Source organism: Erinaceus europaeus, chromosome 2 (assembly GCF_950295315.1).
Source record: "Erinaceus europaeus chromosome 2, mEriEur2.1, whole genome shotgun sequence".
Lineage (NCBI taxonomy): Eukaryota > Metazoa > Chordata > Mammalia > Eulipotyphla > Erinaceidae > Erinaceus > Erinaceus europaeus.
This window is the reverse complement of record NC_080163.1, coordinates 126,020,689-126,043,843: the sequence shown is the minus strand read 5'-3', so window position 1 is coordinate 126,043,843 and position 23,155 is coordinate 126,020,689. Positions and strand designations below refer to the sequence as shown.

At 42.0% G+C, this 23,155-nt stretch overlaps 1 protein-coding gene across 1 annotated transcript in view; it reads right to left on the bottom strand.

Moving 5' to 3' along the window:
* Positions 1 to 23,155, bottom strand: part of CDYL2 (chromodomain Y like 2) — a 212,081-nt gene that overhangs the window by 60,666 nt on the left and 128,260 nt on the right. The window contains exon 2 of the mRNA XM_060185123.1: positions 13,044 to 13,635. Coding sequence (XP_060041106.1) covers positions 13,044 to 13,635 — 592 coding nt within the window. The remainder of the gene's footprint in view (positions 1 to 13,043; positions 13,636 to 23,155) is intronic.

The window sequence follows — 23,155 nt, the reverse complement described above, 5'->3', positions numbered from 1 at the left end:
CCCAAGCCCAGGCAGCTGAGAAGGAGCCAGCAGGGGACAGGTGTCCTTGCTGGTGGGAAAACCCATTGGATGACATCACCAGGAACTCCCAGTTCCTAGGAGCCCTGTTGGATGAACAATCGCACAATAGTGAGATCTTCTCCATCCTTTTTTTTTTTTTGACATTGTTTTTTATTTTTTTCTCTTTCTCTCTCTCTTTTTTTTTTGGACAGGACAGAGAGAAATGGAGAGAGGAGGGGAAGACAGAGATGGGGAGAGAAAGATAGACACCTCCAGACCTGCTTCACTGCTTGTGAAGCGACCCCCCATGTAGGTGGGGAGCCGAGGCCTCAAACTGGGATCCTTACGGTGGGTCCTTGAGCTTTGCACCACATGTGCTTAACCCGCTGTGCTACTGCTCAATCCCCTCTTCTCCATCCTTTATCAGAGAGAAGCCACCTGGCAGAAATCCCTGTGCATGCTGATCTACATGGCTCTGGTGGTGCCCGAGGCACAATCACACTGGCCCTGAATGTTTCTCAATGCCCCCCATCCATAAGGGTCCCTAGGGGCAAGGGTGCCCACAGTATGCCACAGGACAGCAACTCCACCCTGTGCCACCCTGGTCCAAATATTCTCATGGGAGTGAGCTGGATGACATGTGATTCTGCATGCAGTTGTCTGTGATTACTATGAAAAATGAGATCCCAGACGCACTGATGGGCATCTTTGCTGGAGAAGCAGCCACCAGGCCCACTCCACTGTACATTAACAAATGCTACCCTACCAGGAAACTGAGATGGTGGTGAATCAGGGCCACCAGGAGGACATCTTCTTCAGCCTGTGCAGCAAGAAAGATATCTGCCAGTGCTCCCTCCACATACATGTTACCCTCAAGGTGCCCACAGAACTGGACCTGCTAGCCCTCCATGCCTCAGAGGGGACCAAGTCTGTAAGGACAGGCCACCCCCAACATTTCCCTGTGCAGTTATAACATGCACAGATCCATCTTACACAGGAAGATGCAAGTGATGGAAGTCATGTAGTATTTGTACAACATCCTTAAAAATAAAGTCATCTCCATGCCATCCTGCATATTCCCCTAGTAGTTCTTCAACCCTTAAATATACAATATCTCAAAAAAAAATAGAAAGGGCGAAACTGGGCTGGGCTTGTTGTACTGCATCAAAGTAAAGGACTCTGGGGTGGGGGTGGGGTGTGGGGGAGTAGTGTTCAGGTCCTGGAGCATGATGGTGGAGGAAGATTAGATGGGGGGGTTAGAACTTTATGCAGAAAACTGAGAAATGTTATACATGTATCATATATATATAAAAGACAAACTACCCCATCTAAAATATGGGGTAAAATCTGAACAGACTTTTCACTAGTGAAAATAAGCACATAGAGAACAGAATGAAAAATACTCAGAGTCACTGATAATCAGAGAATTCGAATCAAGACAGCAATGAGATACCACCTCACACTGGTACAATTGTCACATACCAATAGTACAGAAACAATAGAAGCTGATAAAAAAAGTGGAGAAAGGGGAAAGGTTGGTAGGAATTTATATTGTTCCACCCCTGTAGAAAACAGTTTGGAGATCCCTCAGAACAGTGAAGATTATCTAGCAACTTCTCCCCTAGGCACCTATCAAAGTTAACACAAAAACTCTTACCAGAAAAGACCCACGTATAGCCATATTCATGAAAGCACTATTTCTTTTTATAGATAACCACCATAGTTCTCACCAAGTCTTAGAAAAAGTTTATTTGCTTTAGTTTTTCTTTTTGTTTGTTTGCTTTTTCAAGTTCATGTGTATCAGTACTCTAGATTCCATGTATGAGTGAAACCATCTGGTTTTTTTTTTTTTTTTTGTCTCTTATCTTTTCACTTATTTCGCTAAACATAATCACTTATACTTCTATCCATTTTGTCCCAAAGGACACAAAATTGTCCTTTTGATGGCAAAGGATTTTATGGGATATATATCCCATAGCTTCTTTATCCAGTCATCTGTCAGTGGGCATTTAGGCTGCTTCCACTCTTTGGCTATTGTGAATAATGCAGCTATAAACACAGGGCTGCATATGTCCCCACCTGATGTTGTTTTTCATGGTCCTAAGACCACAGCAAAGTTTTCCAGAGAAGTGAACTTCCTATATAATTACAAATAATCAGAAAATACATATATATATGTATTCTTTCTATAACTGGGACTTCTACTAAGAACCCTACTGTATTTATTCTTTCAAGGTCAAGAACTACATAAAATATTTTTTTAAAAAAAGCAACCAAAAATGGGATGCACCCTGATGAAAGGATGTATAAACCCCAATGAGGGATGGGGCATTGGAGAACCTGGGAAATTAATTAAAAGCTGAGGTGACGATGAGAATGTTAAGGTAGGAGAAGCTGAGTAAGTTGGGCTGTCACAGCAGATGGTGAAAAAAAAATTCAGACAAGACAACAGAAAGGGAATCCTTCAGTTGCTGTTAAGAGCCCTGACAAAACATCAGCTCTCTGCAGCATGTTAACAGGAGTAGGGAGGTAACAAGAGAACACACAATAACAAGGTAGAGGCTGACAGTGAGAGAGATGGGTCAGGGGAGGTGGGGAGGTTTCACAGACATTACATCTGCAGAAGGGGGACAAAAGGCAGTGATCTCCTGGTCTCACACCCTGGAAAAGGAAAGCCTTCCTGCTTTCTCTGTCTCCTTTCAACCATTCACTGGCATCCTCTTTCAACAAGTGTTTCTCAGGTACCTACTATGCTTAGTAGTGTGAGGTGTTGGCAACACAGACACACTGAGCAAAAGTAGAAACCATCTTTGCCTTTATGGAACTTGTTACCTAGTGAAGGAAGCAAAGATTATTCATGTAGCTTAGTGATTCTGGTGCTACAAAAAGAGGGTGTGTAAGAGCTGGGTTCTAGGTCAGAAAATGAACATAAAAGTTCAACTATCGTGGGAGTCAGGGGAGGTTTCCAGCAAGTCATTAGCGAGTTAGTAACTCACTAATATAAGAGTGTTCCAGACAGAGGGAATATATACACACAAGACATGGGGAAACAGATGTGGGCAAGTGGGTGCAAGGCAGGTTTTAAAGGCCTGGAGAGTGTGAGTCACATAAAACCTTTCTCCTTGAGGGTGGGGGTAGATAGCATAATGGTTATGCAAAGAGACTCTCATGCCTGAGACTTCAAAGTCCCAGGTTCATCCCCCACACCACCATAAACCAGAGCTGAGCAGTGCTCTGTTATTTCTCTCTGTGTCTTCTTTCTCTGCATCTCTCTCAAAAATGAAATTAATAATAAAAAAGGAAAATTCAAATACTCAGGAAATATGGGTCAAGGGTTGAAATAACAATAGCCAATGCTTACCCCGCTGTTTAAAAACTAAAATTAAAGCAGAACCCAAGTGTGTTTCCACAGAGGTTGTGTAAATGTCCCTCAGAGAGAGGACATTTAAGTCTCTGAACACAGTAGAATCCTGAGCAGCTGAAAGGGAATCAGTCCTCCCACTGATGACCAGCAGCTGCCTCCACAAGTACAACCAGGTGGTGGGTCTCAGGCATCTGGGCATCTTCCATTCTGGACCAGCTCCTCTTTCAACATCTCTGCCTAGTCTTTCCCTGAACACAATGGGCCTCCTATCACAATTCTGTGCCCTTACCAACCTACAAACATACCTTGCAGCTTTTTTTTACTCTATTAGTCATGCTGCACCTCCTCTCTGCATGTAAACATTCTGGCCAGCCTCACAGTCTGGAGCAGACAGCTCACAATAAATGAGGGAGCAAGCAGAGAAGGCCTGGAAGGAAAGGCCAATGAAAGCAATAGTGAGTTTCCTCTTCCCTGTTAAGCAGACAATACTGGAAAGATTGTTCAAAAAGAGAAAATGATACTTCACTGGCTACCATTAAATATTTGTACAGTTTCCCCCATTCCCACCTCACTGGAGGAAAAAAATGTGGTAAAGTCACTAATGCAGTAGGCCTTCAACAGAATGCTATATTCAAAGTCCATTCCTCACAATGTTGATGGGGGGGGGGGGGAGGGGGAGATCCCAGCTGATCTTCAACAAAGAAGTCATTCAGGTCCTCTTTTCATTATATGCTATTTTGCCTAATGATGCAATTTCTAAGAACCGACTGGCAACTTAAATGAGGACTTACTACAAAATCCTGTCTCAGGGAACTGTGTGTGTGTGTGTGTGATGTGTTATATAATTTTTTCCTTTCTTTTATTATTTTTCTAATAGTACAAAGTACAATGTACCCACCACCAAAGTTCTGTAACCCAGCTCTCGACCAGCAAACACCATAGTTCTCACAGTCTTAGAGAAAATTTATAGTTACTGACTAAGGAAATTTACACTAAGAAAATAATTCAGAAAAAAATGACATGATCAAAAAAATAGGTAAAAATTAAATATCCAATGATAAAATACTGATGAAATAAGAAAATATGATTGTTACCAAGACTTATCCAATAGGAGAATAGTCATATGTTACACTGAATGAAAACAAAATCAAAGTGCTATCATATAAAATGTTGTACACATACACAGAAAACACAGATATATAGAACAGGAATTTCCTTATGTGTGAATAGGCCTGATAAGACAGTCAGATATCTTAGAATAAGGCAATTTAGGAAAATATTCTTCCTTCTTCTCTTTCTTTCTCTCCTTCTTCTTCTCCTCCTCCTCCTCCTCCTCCTTCTTCTGTTGTTATTTAATAAGATAGAAGAGAAATTGAGAGGAGAGGGGGATAAAGGAAGAGAGAGATACCTGCAGCACTACTTTACCACTCATGAATCTTTCCCCCTACAGATGAGGACCAGGGGCTTGAACCTGGGTCCTTGCACATATTAACATGTGTGCTAGACCACATATACCATTGCTTAGCCCAGGAAAATAATTTGAAAGGCCCTGAATTTCCTCACTTGTAAACTGGAATTAAAATGAAAACTTCACAGAACTGTGAGGATTTATATGCAGTGATTCAGTGAATCCTTAGTATTAATTAAACCCTTGCTGTGGATAAGTCCAATTTCTGATCTACAGTAGCTACTTAATAAATGTTGTATCATTGTTGTTATTGCCATTAATAGCAAGGCTCAAACATCAGGACTTGTGTCAGCATGGGCTTGTCTAAAATCATCAAGTGTGTCACACTGAAAAGCATCATAGATTAATAAAGTGCTTTGGGTATTGCAGGAGCTGCAGCTTGTCTTCGCTCTCCAAAACCAACAAGGCAATAGAAGTCAACTCTGGCACTGCCCACAGCTGTTCTTAAGTCCATACCAGGAGAGTCTTCCATTTAAGCTTCCTTTCTAATGCAGATGAGGAAACCAAGGTTTTCTTGTCACCAGTTGGGTGTCTTGTCCATCATGAGCCTATGTGCCTCAACTTTCTTCCCCCAAATTCTTCTACATGTTGGTAGTAAGCTAAATAATGATCCCCCAAGATATTCACATCTCAGTTCCTGAAGCTTCTGAATGTATGATCTAACATGCAGAGCACAGCCAGCCCTGACACCGCATCCAAGGTCCTGCCTCTAATGCTCTGTGTCTCCCTCCACCTCCCCATCTGGAAGTGAGGACAACCATAGCTCATTTTTGTTTATATGGCATGTAATTTGAACTGCTAGGTCTCAGAACCACTGAGACGTTGAGTGATATCCAGCATTTCCAGCACAGAAGGGAGCCTTTGCCCTCAGTAGAAGCTCAGAACCTGCAATTACTGCCGCTCTGACCACAGCTTCACATGTCAGATTCATTAATGAAGACAAGTAGCCTGTGTGGCCAGTGTGGGGTGGTGGGAGCCATGAGCATGAAGGTCCATCCTAATAGAGAAGTAATGCTTTTCAATTTTAAAAAAATGTGACTTAATTACTGTTTTGGGACACTCTACAAGCCTCCTGACTGCTTGCACCTGGGGTAGGGAACCACTTCTATTCTCCACTCCACTTGCTTTGATTCACCAGTGTTAAATAACAACTTGGAAACACTTCTTTTGATTTTTTTTTTTTAGGTAGTTGAGAGAAGAAAATATCTGAACTTGAAGGGCAAATAATCAGTGGCTTTCTTAATCTTAATAGTTCTCAAGAATCTCATCACACTCTTCCAGGTATTAAATTCAACAGGATCATTGAAGCCAAGGACATAGCTTGGTGCTGATTCACCACCTGTCAGAATTGAGCCACGCTTGGATCTCTCTCCTCTCTTTCCCTCTCTCACAAATTTCTTAACAGGACCGGGGAGCCAACCAGGAGAGTCAGATTCCCCTTAGATTCACCACAGTCAAGTGAGACAGTCAGATTTTCCACCACTGTCTGGCACTTTCCACTCCCAGGCAGCAGCCCAGTTTGGAAGAGCTGTAACTTAACCACATTAAAAGAGCTTTAAATTCATTCATTAGCACAGTCACTCATTCCTAGACCTTTGAAAGACAAAACACAAGAAATCCTCAGGTTTTTGTTGTTATTGTTTTGGGAAAACAACCTGCTTTTGAAAACAAACAAAAAAAATTGGTCAAAGTTTGTTGGCCTGAGAGTGAGTGTTTCAAGTGTTTGGGAGGAGAACATCATTATCTGGGAAACTGGATCCCTCTGAACAAGAGGCCCAGCCTGGACACTATCCTGGCTGCTGCGATCCATTAGATGGTCTGGGGTTACTGCCTCTGTGAACCAGAGACAGGATAAATGGGCTGTGCCAGCAGCCTTCCCCTGGGTCTCTTAGGAGAAAATGGACCACCTTGAGATTCAGGGGTGATTGTATAGGTTATGAACTGGGGGTCAGGTTCAGGGCACAGAGTGAGACGTTTCTGGAAAAGTTACAACTGTGAGTACATACAGAGGTTATTAATTCAGGGCTTTATTACTGTATTCTTTTTTAATGTTTATTTATTTATTTCCTTTTTGTTGCCCTTGTTTTTGTTGTTGTTGTAGTTATTATTGCTGTTGATGTCATCGTTGCTGGATAGGACAGAGAGAAATGGAAAGAGGAGGGGAAGACAGAGAGAGGGAGAGAAAGATAGACACCTGAAGACCTGCTTCATCACTGGTGAAGTGACTCCCCTGCAGGTGGGGAGCCGGGGGCTTGAACCAGGATCCTCACTTTAGTCCTTGCGCTTTGCGCCACATGCGCTTAAGCCACTGCGCTACCGCCCGACTCCCTATTACTGTACAGAGGAGAACCTAATGGTAGTTGAGTTGTTATGTGGAAAACTGAGAAATGTTACACATGTACAAACTATTATATTTTACTGTCAGCTGTAAACCATTAATCCCCCAATAAAAAATAAAAATAATAATTTCTTTAATAGTTGCTCCTCTATAAATTCTTTGAAGTCCTCTTTCTGTCCATTTTGCTAAAGTGTATTTTTTTCTAGGAAACTATTTTTTTCCAGGTTTTTAAATTGAAAAGGGCAGGCCAGGCAGTAGCACACATGAGTAGAGCACATATACTATAATCTACAAGGACCTAGGTTCAAGCCCGTGGTTTCCACCTGCCAAAGAGAAGATTCACAAGCAGTGAAGCAGTGCTGCAAGTCTCTCTCTCTCTCTCTTACTCTATCTTCCCTAGCCCTCTTAATTTCTATCTGTCAGTATCCAATAAATGAATAAATAAATAAATAAATAAATAATTGAAAAGGCATGATTAATATCATTGCATCTCAGACTTGGGAAGACTACATCCTTTCAGAAAGCAATGAAGATGAGTCCCAAAAATTATTTTTGCACCATCAGACACCCAGATATTAAACAGGGATATCTGGTCGAATTCAACTTGGGGACTGCTTTATGTTCTCTGAAAACCAACTGACCAGTTGTTTGAGGACAGCTTTAGAAGCAAAATAGGCCCTTGGAACATCAGATTCCTCCTCTATAAAATAGAAAGGATGGGGGGCTGGGTAGTGGCACACCTGGCTGAGCACACATGCTACAATGTGCAAGGGCCCAGGGTTCGAGCCCCTAGTCCCCACCTGTAGAGGGGAAGCTTTGTGAGTGGTGAAGCAGGGCTGGAGGTATCTGTCTCACTCCCTCTCTATCACCCCCTTCCCTCTCAATTTCTAGTTTTCTCTATCTAATAAATAAATAAATATAATATTTTTTTTTAAAAAAAGCTAAAATAGAAAGGATGACTACAGCTGCATCTCAGGGCTGCCATGAGAATTAGAGGCGATAAAGGCAAATTTCAGGGTCTTATCCCTGGAGAGCTCCCACAATTGAACACTTCTACTTTCTACCTCACAACCTTCCAGTTCACACATTCTCCTGAATGCAAACTCAAGGTCCAGAGTGAAAGCATTTCTACACTCTGCAAATGCCATCAAATGGCATTTGCATCTCAACTATGTTGGTGCATATTAGTTTAGAGCAGTGGTTCTGAAGGTCACATTTCCAGACCAGCAGTGGCAGCTGAGAATGTGGCAGAGATCCAGATTTCTGGACTCTCCTTTATACCTATGAACCAGACATGCTTGGGGGAGGAGGTGGTGGTGGTGGTGAGGCGGTGGGCATGGCAGTCTATTGAACATGCCCTTCATAGAGTTTTGGTTCTGGTTCCACATTTGAGAACTCAAGACTCTCTAAAGCCCCAGAGCAATAGCCAAGTTTGTGCTTAATTCTCAAGTACTTTAAAGCATGGTTACTCACTATCACGACTAAAGGGGAAAACGATAATCATGCTGAAAGAGGGAGTAGGAAGAGATAAACAAACATTACAGAGATGAAAGCTGAGATAATTTAAAAGATCAATGGAGAGAAAATGGCAAGTGCTGCACGTTTGTGTGGGATGACTCATTCAATGACAGCAACAATTCTGAAAACACTGAGCCAAGCAATGTCTGGGAGGCAGTGCCTATATGACAGACATCAGAAGCAATGAAAACACTACTCAAAAACGCAGGTGCATGAACATGGGGCCACAGGATCCGTTTCAACAATCAAAGTCCACTGGATTCACAGAAATTCAGAGAAAGCCCAACATCTCTATGTTTAGAGGAAAACTTGCTCCCTGTGTAGGGATGTTCCCACAGGTTAAAGGCTCATTTGAATCTGCCTTTGGCCAAGTTACACAAGACAGTGGTAGCCTTCCCTATGGAAACAGATCACAGGATTTTTGTTTTGTTTGTTTGTTGTTTTGTTTTGCTAATTCAACAGCTTCCCTGCATAAAAACCTGGGTCTGTTTTTAGAAAGAGAGAGATAGAGATGCCTTGGAAAGAATGCATTAGTAAGGAGGAAAAAATATGTCCAATTTCAGTCTTTTAATAGAATAAATCACATCGATACAAGCTTCACAGGGGAGATACCCCAAAGAATTAGCACTATGAATCATCATTTAAATTCAAATGCATCTTCAAAAAATACTGAATACACCAATAGCTGCTAAAATTCAGCATTTAAAACACATAAGCCATACTTTGCCCCCTGAGATGTCAATTCATTGAACTGGGGTAGAGCCAATTTTTAACAAGCTCCCCAAAGGATATAAAGGTAGCTGGTTCCTGGACCACAGGGGTGACTGTCATTATCAGAGAAGAATTGGAATTAGGGTCAAGTGGTACCAAGAAGCTGCATATACTTTGCAAACAAAGGTAGGGGAAATGCAGCCTGAAACCAAAACACCACCTGCCAGAGGCCCAATTTAGCATTTGTTCCTACAGCACAGACCAGAGAAGTCAGCAGCAAGTGAGTAACATGTTATATAAGTTGCTCTCTGTATGCAGAATCTGAATTCACCAAAGAGGACTTAAAAATCATATAAAAAGCAACAGCCCACCTCCAAAACAAATGCTGGCTATGTCTTGCCAGTATCTCCCATCCCCTCTGCCAGGCAAAGAGGACACCTTCTTTTTACTGAAAACCCCACTGGTTCAGCCGCCTACCACTGAGAGGTGGGAGAGAAGGTGGGGCATGGGAAGTGGATGCTCAGGGTTGTACATGGCATAAACACAGGTTTCATGAAAGCTTTCCTCTGGCCAGAACACAAGCCAGGGAGATATCTCAGCACTAGACTACAAAACTTGCATTCTGAGGGCCCAGGAAATAAATAAATTTTGACTGCTTGAGAGATGGCTCAGTGGTAAGATCCTGAGTATGATTCCCAGCACTGAATATGCTGGCTTTCTCTGGTTAACGCATTAGTAAATAGATCTTTGAAAAAGAAACATGGGGGCCGGGCAGTGACATACCCAGTAGAGCACACATTATCATGAGCAGGGACTTGGGTTCAAGTCCCCAGTTGCAACCTGCAGGAGGAAAGTTATAGGAGCAGTGAAGCAGTGCTGCGCTATTCTCTCTCTCCCTCTCTCTCTCTCTCTCTCGCTCTCGCTCTCTCCTTTCCTCTTCTCTTCTCTGTTTAAACTAAACAAAAAGAAAATCTGCAGGGAGCAGTCGAGTTGAGTAGACATTAATTACCATGGAGGAAGGTGGGGAAGACCCTGGGGACAAGAAAACAAAGAAATATAAATTGAGCTATGTTTAGCTTGAATATGCTTCTGGCCTCTTGCTGGCAAGATCTTGAACTACAAACCACATCCCTTCTTTGGTCTTGTTCAATAACTCCAAACTTTCTCTTTAGCAAGAATTCCCAGTGTTTTCTTCTCCCTCTCTTACACTAGGACCTAGACTGATAAACTAATTCTAACAAGAATGTGAAAGGCTGACCATGGTCAAGGCATTTATCACTCACTAGTCACAGATGATACCCTGAATAAGTATGAAGCCACACCATCATATGACATACACATTACTCCCTTCCTTGAGTCAGCCTCAAGAGTCTTCTCTACAGTGACCTAGAGACATTCCTTATCCATTCACTGGAGAGTACAACTGAGCTTCAGAGTCCTTAATGATCTTTCTATTACTCTGTTCCAAGCACCTAATATGGTAAATAATCCCTAGTTGGGAAACACACATACATATATACTTTTGAAACTGACAACTGATGTTAAATCCAATTGCCACCCCAGTTTTGCCACAGAAAATCTCAAATTGCATCAGTCACCCAGGGTCCTTCTTCAAAATCCACCTTCCAGATTACACCCCAGGCTTTAAAAAGGGTCTGCATACTTACCAAGGTGTCAGGTAAAATTTAAGAATCACTGTCTTAACTTTATAGGAAAGTCTTAAAGATGCCAAGCACCATGGGATGTAAAATAAGTAGAAAGATCCTTTGGAGACACCCAAATCAGAACATAAAAGAAACAGGCCACTTCCTCTACATGGGTTAGAGAACAGTCAATACTGGAAAAAAATGAGGCCAGCAAGAGATAAAAGGTAAGAAATCTATAGATGCATTCTGGAACTAACAAGGCCACACTGGTGCCTCGCCTATCTCTCCTGGTTCCGGAAGTATCATGCCCCATCACTAGATTACGAATCAGGGGCACAGATGAGGCCTGATGCTAGACAGCAGATGATCAGGAGCTCTGGCCCTCTTTGGAAAGTTGTTGCACAGAATGAGAGAAGCACCTTCATCTAGCCTTCCCTACAAGTCTGGAGTCTCTCTGACACTGCCAGCTGGCAGCTACAATCAACAAACTGTTTTCCCTCTTATTTCTTCCACCCTCTTGGGGCTGCCACCAGCAGGGTGCAGGGGATTGCAGCCAGTCCTGGTGGCTGTACCCAAGGAGTTTCCAAAGCTCTCCTCACCAGTCACCCTCCCAGAGATGAAATGGGAAATTCCTCCCCTGCAGCTGTCATGAGAACATCAAACACCGATGTGTGCCAGGCCTCATCTATACAAGCCCACTCCTCCCAGAGAGAGGAAATTGTCAAACAAACAGCTTTTATAGATGTTAGCAGGCAGAGTCATGTCAGCATAAGGGATCCCCAGAAGGAAACATGAGTCAATCTAGAGTAGCCTGCTGTAAAAAAAAAAAAAAAAAAATCCTGTTTGGGTGAAAAGAGAAATTTCAGGAAAGGCTCAGATTTCCCTACTGGAGTCCCTGATGACAACAAATGCTCCCTAGCCAGGCATATTCGGAGCATTTAAAATGCTGAAGTCACATCACTCTGTGTGCAGCTATGAATCCTTGTAGCCCAGCCCCTGCATAAGCCAGTTACAGCTTTACACTATACAGCCCTATACATGCTCTGGGTCTACTACCTTCCAGTAGGGCATCAGGCAGCCCCAAGTTTAAGGTGCTCAAAACTAAAGAGAAAAAAAGCCACCATATGACATACAGGTAACTGAGAAATGAGGAAGTACACCTAGCACATACTAAGTGCTGACCTGAAAGACTTGGTCTTCTAAGGACTTGGCTGTGATACAATTTGACTATAAAGAAATGTCAGATGTGAAGCTTCAGTCACCCAATTTATTGGCTCTCATTCTGCCTGTAGGGACTTACTTAGTAGGCATAAGGAATCCCATAACCTTTCCTGTGTTGCTTCCAGGAGAGTAAGAAGGTGTAAACCAAAAGAATTAGCATAGGGTGGGGTCAGAGAGCCATTTGGACTTAATACAGACATTAAGTTATCCACACTAGTGAGAAGTGAAAGGCAAGGCAGGGTGTCTCAGGCCTATGAACGGGTCTAGAGAAGTCTTAGCCCAAGCTGAGTCTAAGAAGACCTGCCAACCCCAACCCAGAGCCCACTCTCTAGGTTATGCTTCTAGGGGTGTGATGCAGTTGAAAGGAAGGGCTCTTTGAGGTGAATGTTATCCCCAGAATAGCACTACCTCCTAAGGAACTGAGGACAGGAGTGCTGGGTCCTGGTAGGTGGGGAGTTGAATCCCCTGAGAGAAAGGGCCCTAGAATGATTACCATGGCCACAGGTGTCTTCAAGTACAGTCAGGAGTGGTGAGCCCACTACAAACCTGGGCTGTAGCAACAGGGGCTTGGTGTCCCCACACACATAGGTGTCTGTCACCAATGTGGACATATGACCTAGTCCACATGGCCCTGGGTAAAATAGACCAAGGAAGAATTACTACCTCAATAAGAGTGAGAACCAGAGAAGGGGCTTTTCTGTATTTTCCTGCTGTACATGCAGAGCCCCATGTCCACCAAAGCCAGGGACAAACACAAGACAAAGACCAGTCACGTACCGAGCCCGTTCTCTGCCAGTGCTGCATGACTCTCATCACACTCTCCCAGGTCCTGCTCGCCCACGTGGTCATTCAAATCCAAACCAGGCTGATGGGACCCATTTCCAAAATGTCTCTCGTCCTTCTCAGAACCAGTGTCCCCATTTTCCAACCCATTCTGGGCCTTTTTCAGGGGCATTATTTGTAAACCACTGGGGGTAGTCCTATAGGACACTGTCTTGGTGGCTCTGTCCCCTCCAGCAGGGGGTTTAGCAGAGTACCCTTTTTTCGGCTTGGACAGAGGAGGGTTGATTCGCTTCCGTTTGTGGGAAGTCCCTTTGCTCTTTCCAGATTCAGAAGGCCTGTGGGAAAGTTTCTCCACTGATGGTCCCCGGCTGTCACGTAGGAGCTTGGAGGCACTGGCCTGCTTCCCTGACTTGAGCCTCTTCTCCTTGGACACATGCAGCCCATTGAACTCATCAATGAACTCCTCACAGTGCAACAGATGGTGCTCCGGCTCCCACGTGTCCTCTGTGCTTCCATAGCCTTTCCATCGGATAAGATACTCCCATTTTCCTTTCTTGTTCTTCCTCTTGTCTACAATCCTTTCAACCTGGGATATAAGATAAGAGAGAGTCAGAAGACAGACTGAAGCAATGGAAAACATCAGACATGGCAAACAAGAATAGCACAGCTCCTCAGGAAAGAGGCCTTCGGTCTGGCTGTCGGGTGAGCTGCTAATGCTTAAAGCCCACACTTCCAGGAGTGTTCCAGATGGCTAATTTATTTTAAGGCATCACTATGTGGAATCAAAGGCTCATAGTCATTTCAGTGATGACTGAGTGACACTAAGGTTGGCTGGTAACATCTAGTCATCCATTCAAGATTTACTGTTGCCTAAAACTGCATTGCAAGCTTTCAATATAGATCTTTACTCTAAGAACCAGACTTATTTATTTATTTATAAAAACAGATACTTAAGGACCAATTAGATGTGAGCTTTTCACACTTACTTATTTTTTTAATTTTTTATTTATAAAAAAAAAAACACTGACAAAACCATAGGATAAGAGGGGTTCACACTTACTTACAACAGTGACATGTATATCAAGCATTTATGGTGAGTATTATCCATAACATACTAGCTTTCATTGGAGAAGCACTGCAGTAAGTGCTGATTCTCCCATTTTATTTTCTCCTGACAATACTACATTGTGATTGCTATCTTTATACCATTATTTTAGAAAAAACTTGGGTTCCCAGAGACTAAGTAACTCAAAAAGTTCCAAGATGGTTAAAAGTAGAGTTAGGATTTGACCCACTCTGACTCCAGGCCTATTCTTTTGGTCACTAGGATATACTAACTTTCTATAATAATAATAATAATAATATTAATAATAATATCATCTTCCATAGTGTTCCCAAATGACTCAAATCAACAAAGCCCAACTGCCTTTCTCCCACTTGGCTTCCCCATTGCTATAGTCGAAGTGGGGTTGGGAGACAAGGAGAAAGATGATATTCACTGAGAGTTTAACATGTATACAGTTATGCTATTTCCATTTGATATATGGAGACACTGAACAAAAGGTAACTTGCCTACAATGCACAATGGATATATGGTGGAAGGGAGGTGTGAACCTCTACCTATCTGGTTCTAAAGCCACATTTTACCATCTGTGTATCTTCAAGGTAAGAAAATCTCCTATATCTTCAAGTAATATCATGAAAAAATGCACTCAGGAAAATGCCAGTTCTAATGCCCACAGCAGATATGTCTAGGTGAAGGATATGTGAAGGTCCATGGATTATTCTTTCAATGTTTCTATAGATTTCTAAGTTTTAATTTAAGAAAATTCGCAGTGCTAGAAGTACTAAAAACCAATGAAAGTAATTATATTCAAATGCTTATTGTACTTTAATATCAACATAATATACCTTTCTCAAATGGCAGTTTGATCCAATAAATTATGTAAAAAGTAAGAAATATGCCCTTGAAACTTAAAAAGAAAAAAAAAATAAATAAATGAACACAGCTATAATGATAATTGTTGAAGACAGGTAATGAGTACATGAGAGTTTATTACATGAATTTTATGTTTACATGTCTGTATTTTAATACGCTTAAAAATTTTTCCAGGGAGTCGGGCGGTAGCGCAACAGGTTAAGCGCAGGTGGCACCAAATGCAAGGACCAGAGAAAGGATCCTGGTTTGAGCCCCCGGCTCCCCACCTGCAGGGGAGTTGCTTCACAGGTGGTGAAGCAGGTCTGCAGGTGTCTATCTTTCTCTCCTCTTCTCTGTCTTCTCCTCCTCTCTCCATTTCTCTCTGTCCTATCCAACAACAATGACAAAACAACAAGGGCAACAAAAGGGAATAAATAAATAAATATTTAAAAAATTTCCAAAGCAAAAGGTAAAATCTTTTAAAAAGTGAGATTATCTCCTAATGGCATATGTACAATGGAGGGTTTGCAAAATAATTAATTAACTTCCATTGCTTTACACTTACTAAATATGTTAATAACCAGGCCATACTCTTCATAATATTGTTTCTTCAAAGACAGGTTTAATCAATTTATCTCAAATCAAAATTTTCTACTTCTGTTAAAAATCCATTATAAAATTGTCTGTGGATATCTGTTTTAGATTATATAATTTTAGATGTATCACACAAAGCCTATAAAAGTTTAATAAAGTAAAATAATGCCACTTAATTCAACTACAAATTTATTAGATTAAGGAAGAAAAGTAGTATAATACTCATATGTAGTAATGTTTAAAAAAAGTCAAGAGTGTTTCAGAAGAAGATCCTGCATCTTTGCACATCTGGAGGACTCTGAAGGGCTACAGAGGGAGGAAAGTCAATAAGCAATTTGGGAATGCCTAAAATAAAAGCATTCCCAAGAATATCAACTTAGGAATATCAAAATTAACACAGTATATTTCTTAGGAACTAAAGGGCTGTGTTGACAGATTGTCAGCTTCAGAAAATACATGCTTGGGAGTCAGGCAGTGGCACAGTGGGTTAAGTGCAGGTGGTGCAAGGACCCGTGTAGGGATCCCAGTTTGAGCCCCCAGCTCCCCACCTGCAGGGGAGTTGCTTCACAAGCAGTGAAGCAGGTCTGCAGGTGTCTATCTTTCCTCCTCTCTGTCTTCCTCTCCTCTCTGTCTTCCTCTCCTCTCTCCATTTCTTTCAATAACAACAACAATAAAACAATAAGGGCAACAAAAGGGAATAAATAAAAAAGTATTAAAAAAAAAAGAAAATACATGGTTGACATCCAGGAAGGATAAACTTTCCCTAGGATGAAGTAGAAAATTATGTTATATGATATGTATAGCTAACACAATGAATGGGTGGGTAGATGATTTGATTAATGGATGTACAAGTAAGTTGTTGTTGGATGAGTCAACAGATGGGACAGTAGGATGGATGGATGGATGGATGGATGGATGGATGGATGGATGGATGGATGGATGGATGATTGATAAATGGATGAACAAGTAAATGAGTAACAGGATGAGTAGGTGAATAAACAGATGGGAGGAAAGTGGGATGAGTGGCAAATGGAATGCTGGATAAATGGAAAGGTGGATTAGCTAGGTGGCTGATGGGTAAAAGAGTGAGTGAAGAAGCAAATCCATGCCTGAATGAATCAAATGATGGCACCCATCTGTGTAAGTTTAATATGTTATTCCAGAACACAGGCTACAGAGTAAGACTATCTGATTAAATCTCCTAATAATGTTGCATTCATAAGCAAGTTACTAAACCTCTTTGGGTCTTTGATGACTCATATAGCAAGGAGGAAACAATAACCCTGCCTCTTAGGGTGGTTGTGGAGACTATTCAAATAAGTAGTTTTGCATTCTGGAGTAAAGGTCACTTAATCTAGAGTATTTTCCTGTGAACACAAACCTCCATGTATCTAAAACAGAATGCTTCCTTACCCTGCAGAATTGGGGCACCTCCCCACCATTAGGATAACCAATTCCTCTCTAGACAGAAGAAAATTCATCTACTAAGATAAACTGAGCCTAAATGCAACTATACAGACTGTTGGATATACAAGCAATGGCTAAGCTGAGTGAGTTTCTCAAAAAGAATGAGCAAGAGTGCTGTGTCTACTTTGCTATTTGGAACCACACTGGCAAAAATGCTTAGTTTTCTTTCCTGTGAGTGACTGGAGCACCGAATTACCAACTCACGAGTGTCTTTATGAGAGACAGAATGAAGCTTCCATCTTTGCTCCCATCCATGAAGTCACTGAGTGACCCAATAACTGTTTCTACTTAAATAACTCAATGTCAACCATAAATAGTTTTAACTGAATCTTCGTTAATAATCAATGTTCAGGAGGTATGGGGAAGCACTGTTGGCTCAGCACTTTTTTTTAAACTATTCCTGTGTGTGTGTGTATGCATGTGTTTATTACTAATTTAATAGTGATTTACAAGATTATAATAGGGTATGGTTCTAAACTATTCCCTCCACCAAAGCTCTGTGCCTCTTATCCTACACTACCACTCCCAACAATAATCACAGTCCTTTAAATATTATATATATATACATATATATACTTCCAAAGATGGAAGCTTCATTCCGTCTCTCATAAAGCCATATATATATATATATACATATATATATATCAAGTTCAATTCTCTATATTCCATATGAATAAAATCACCTAGGAGCTGTATATATATTTTCAAAATTTGGGAGTTATTCTCTGCCTTATTCTTGCTTTCAAGTTCTATTTACTTGTATCTTACTACCCTGTAGCCACCAAGTTGCACATCCTACTATGATTCCATTCTGACTTCCCTGGGCAGACAGCCTCACCAAAGTATTCTGGAACCTCACCTCTCCAGAGCCCCTACCCCACTAAGGAAAGATAGAAATAGGTAGGGGGTATAGATCTACCTGATAATGCCTGCTTTTTCAGTGGAGAAGCAGTTAAAGAAGCTAGAACTCCTGCCTTCTGTACCCCCCAAAATAATTTTGGTCCATACTCTCAGGGGGTAAATGACAGGGGAAGATGACCTGAGGGCTTTGAACCCAAATTCCACTAGGATCAGAAACATTTGTCACCAGGAATCTTTGTTTTTATACCACTTAAAGGAAAGCAAATCTAAAAAAAATCAGAACATGTCAGGCACTGTTTTTCTTATCTGAGAGAGAAGAGGGAAAAGGAAGAATACTAGGAAATAGTGATAGGTTTAAGTGTGACTTAGAAAGGAAGTAAAAGGTGGTCTGGGAGGTGGCACAGTGGATAAAGCATTGGATTCTTAAGCATGAGGTCTTGAGTTCAATCTCTGGCAGCACATGTACCAGAGTGATATCTGGCTCTTTCTCTCCTCCTATCTTTCTCATTAATAAATAAATAAAATCTAAAAAAAAGAAAGGAAGTAAAAGGAGGACTACAGAATTGAATAAAAATAGGCAGAAATTATACAAAGATAAGAACGACTGCTGTTTCTGCTGAAGGGGGATGGAGACACAGAACTCTGGAGGTAGAAACAGTGTGGAAGTATACCCCTATTGCCTTATAATTTTGTAAATGAATATTAAATCACTAATAAAAACTTAAAAATAAAAGTAAAAAAATAAGTGTGTGGTTTTTTTTTCAGATTTAGAAAAAATGATTGTGCTCCCTGTAAGACCAGAGTGACCACAAAGTTGTTCAGAGAAAAACTGATTTGTAAACAGCCCACTGTACTTTGAATCCACTCACAAATTTTGAAAAAATAGAGAATAACTCCCAAATTTTGAAAAAAAAAATATATATAGCTCCTAGGTTATTTTATTCATGTGGAATATAGGGAATTCAAATCCCTGTATATAGACTTTCTGACCCTCTGCTTCTCTTTTGAAGAGTCTTAAGCAGAACTAGAATTCTAATTTGTTCTGTTGATAACAAAAGCTGACACTTTACAGAACTTGATCCTGCAGAGGACTGTAACACTGTCTGGGAAGCCCATTCTTCCTCTGAAACTACAACTCCTTCACTGTCTTCTAATTCCTTGGACCTGCTGATAATAGCAGATGGTGGAGGTGACTTGTCTTGACATCTGTTCCAAGGTGCTAACAACCCACATTTCATGCCACATTTGGGTCACTGACTAAGCTCAATCCCCTAAATGGAAGCCCTCATCAATTCCCTCTTCCTTGTCTGTGTATTAATGAAAACAGACAGTACTGAAAACCATGTGCACAGGGGCTGGGTGGTAGCACACAGAGTTAAGCACACATGACGCAAAGTGCAAGGAACCCTGCTTGAGCCCCCAGCTCCTCACCTGCAGAGGGGTTGCTTCACAAGTGATGAAGCAGATCTGCAGGTGTCTATCTTTCTCTCCCCCTCTCTCTATCTCCCCCTCCTCTCTCAATTTCTCTATGTCTTATCCAACTACAGAAGCAGCAACAACAACTACAATAATAGCAGCAGCAACAACACTGGGTTTAAATGGCTGGCAGGAGCAGTGGATTCATAGTGCAGGCACAAAGCACCAGCAATAACCCTGGAGGGAAAAAAAAAAAGGCTCATGCACATTTCCCCTTCTCTCAAAGATTCAAAGATGAACAACCTGAGACACTGAACTATTAACCTAGAGTCAACCAAATCATTAACACTTACTCTCCATGATCCCAGTTAATATCAATTGTTATCCTACTGCAGATGGGAAGGGCAAGCATATACTGGTGAAATGATTCCCACTGCCATGATGACAAGTGGATGACTCTCTCGTTCAGAATAATGACAACGGCAATTAACCTTATTGGAGTGTAAGTTTCAGTAACTTTACTAAATAAGCATTTATGAGGTCCTCAGCTTATAGCTGAACATGATTCTGACTACTGACAGGTAATACTCTAAGAAGGCAGGTGAGTTTCCTGCCATCACACAATGAATTCTCAGACTGACTTCTTAGTCACCCTACCTGTAGAAGCTGTCATAATAGCAGCCAACAATGTGCCAACTGCATAGCCCATTGACTTGGCAAGTAATGAAGGAAATGGATTCATGGAAGCCATTGCTCCACACTCCAATGAACACAGATAAACATCCAATGCTAGACATTTGAGGCCACCATCATGGTGCTCACAGGGTGGTGGAGACATGACCCTTGTAAACCAGTGAGCAAAAAGTCAAGGGTATGGAAGCCATTGCTCCACACTCCAATGAACACAGATAAACATCCAATGCTAGACATTTGAGGCCACCATCATGGTGCTCACAGGGTGGTGGAGACATGACCCTTGTAAACCAGTGAGCAAAAAGTCAAGGGTGGCAACTAATTTAGGAAAGTGTCCTCTGATGATGAAAAGACAGGCACTGTGAGAAAGATAGCAGAATGATAGAGTTAAATCAGACTGAAGGGCAGAGAGACTCCTCTGACAAAGAACAATTAAACCAGGGACCAGGCGGTGGTACATCCAGGGCAGTGCAGACATAACTATGTGTGAGGACTGAGTTCAAGACCTCCCAGTACCCACCTTCTGTCTCTATCTCCTTCTCTCTCCCAATCTCTGCCTCTTAACTTCAATCAATGGGAAAAAAAAGTTTTAGAAAATAGGTAAAGTTGGGGTTGGGCGGTAGCGCAGAGGGTTAAGCACACATGGCTCAAAGCACAAGGACTGACGTAAGGATCCCAGTTCGAGTCCCCAGCTCCCCACTTGTGGGGGAGTATCTTCACAGGCGGTGAAGCAGGCCTTCGGGTATCTATCTTTCTCTCCCCCTCTGCCTTCCCCTCCTCTCTCAATTTCTCTCTGTCCTATGCAACAACGAACAACATCAACAACAATAGTAATAACCACAACAAGGGTAACAAAAGGGGGAAAAATGGCTTCGAGGAGCAGTGGATTCATGGTGCAGGCACTGAGCCCCAGCAATGACCCTGGAGGCAAAAAAAAAAAAAAAAAAGGTAAAGCTGAAACCAAATTGGGTGTTCCATGATGGAGAATATGGAGACCTACAACCTTTCCATGCAGGACAGCCTCCTCAGTCTCCTACTTGCCTGCTAACCGAATTCCACCACCACCACACATTAACTCAGCTTTTATGAAGTACTGGTTACTGCTGTAACAACTTGACATACTGGTTCTACAACTGGACCCTGCAGCAACATGGGTTTGAGCAGTGCAGGGCCTTGGTCTCCAAGAGTACAGTCCAGTATCGTCAATGCAATTTTCTCTTCAGTATGACTTCCTTAGTAGCATTTTACTGTCTATAGCTTAGCTCACTGTAGGAATATAGCATACATTAAACAGAACAGGGCTGGGAGATAGCTCAACAGATACAGCACACACATTATCTGCACAAGGTCCTGAGTTTAAGTCCTGACACCACATAAAACACCATGGTTGACATCAGGAGAACTCCATGGATGGTAATATGGTAGATAAATAATTTGATTCTCTCCCTCTCTCTGTCTTTCTATCTCTTCATCTCACTCTTTCTCTACATTTATAAAGTTACAATGTTGAATAAGGGAGGCTCCTCAGCAGTAAATGTGCATGTGCAAGGCCACAGGTTTCTTCCCCAATACTGCATTAAAGATACACAAAACATGAATTGACAATTGTTTGTACTACTGGTAAGGTTTCCAGTCAGCAGTGGAAATTAAGTTGAGGGGCAATCACAAGTTACACACAAAGAGGACCGGGAGATAACTCACCCGGTAGAGCTGACACTTTACCACACGCGAGGACCCAGGTTCCAGCTCTTGGCTACCACAGGGGAGCACCATGTACAGGGGAAGTTTCACAAGCAGTGGAGCGGTGCTCTGGTGTCTCTCCTCTCTCTGTCTCTCTCTCCCTCTCTGTCTCTCACCCTCAATCTAGAAAAAAAAGGAGGGGGGGAAGTGGTCTGTTGGGAGCAGTGAATTTGTACAGGTGGGAAGCCCCAGTGAAGCCCCAACAGTAAGGGAAAACAAAGGTACATGTAGATGTTTCTTTTTATTATTAGTTTTATTGCCACCAGAATTATTTATGGGGCTTGGTACCTGCAGGATGAGTCCACTGCTCCTGGCAGCCATGATTTTTTTGTTTGTTTTATTTGATAGGATAGAGCAATTTGGTAAGGAGAGGGGGGAGAGACAGAGATGGAGAAGGAGAAATACCTGCAGCACTCCTCTTGAAGCTTCCCTCCTGTAAGTGGGGACCCAGGACTTGAACTCAGATCCTTGCACATGGTAGTGTGTACACTCAACTAGGTTCACAACCACCCAGCCCCATGTGGATGTTTCTACTGTACAAGGAAAGGATCAACACACTTAACCTCTATGTCATTCAAGAGTGGGTTGTACATTATATATAACTCATCTAATCTTCCACATAACCCAATATTCTAGTTACTTTTTTTTTAATAAAGACTAAAACAGAGGCAATTAGATGTTAAGGACTTGGTCAAGGCCCCACCTTTGATAAGCAGTGAGTTAAGCTAAGATGTGGTAGATATCCCTGGTGCTCTACTCTCTCCTTTCAGTATCTATACTCTATCCACTTCCCATGCCTTCCAGTGAGCTTCATCTCCCTAGGGCTGAGAGAGTATACACCAGTCTCTGATTTTTCCCTATTACTCCCCGAAGGGAGTAGAAAACTGACAGCACCTTGACTCCATTCAGAAGTAGCCTCCTTATGAGTCTCCCTCCCCTTCTGTTCTATTTCCTCACTGGCTCAAGTAGAAATAGACAAATAATCAACCATATTCCCCATCCCAGTTCCCCAACCAATCAAAGCAGTATATAAAATTACAATGTCTTAAGCACCTAGAATGACCTATCAAAGAGTTCTAGATTCTTGAAGGAATACCCTCCCTGCTGGCAAATGCAGATAAAGTGAGAAGCTCTGGCTTGTTGGTATAAGTCTTAACTTCTAAATGTATAGAACAAAATACAAAAGGAATAAGGGACAATGAGGACCACACCTGCTATCTGATTATCCAGAAATCTGATTCTGGACATCAAATATCACACCACCAATGTGTCCTGGAGCCCCGCTTCCCCAGAGCCCTGCCCCATTAGGGTAAGAAAGAGACAGGCTGGGAGGCAGATCAACCTGTCAATGTCCACGTTCAGTGGGAAAGCAATTACAGAAGCCAGACCTTCCACCTTCTGCACCCCATAATGACCC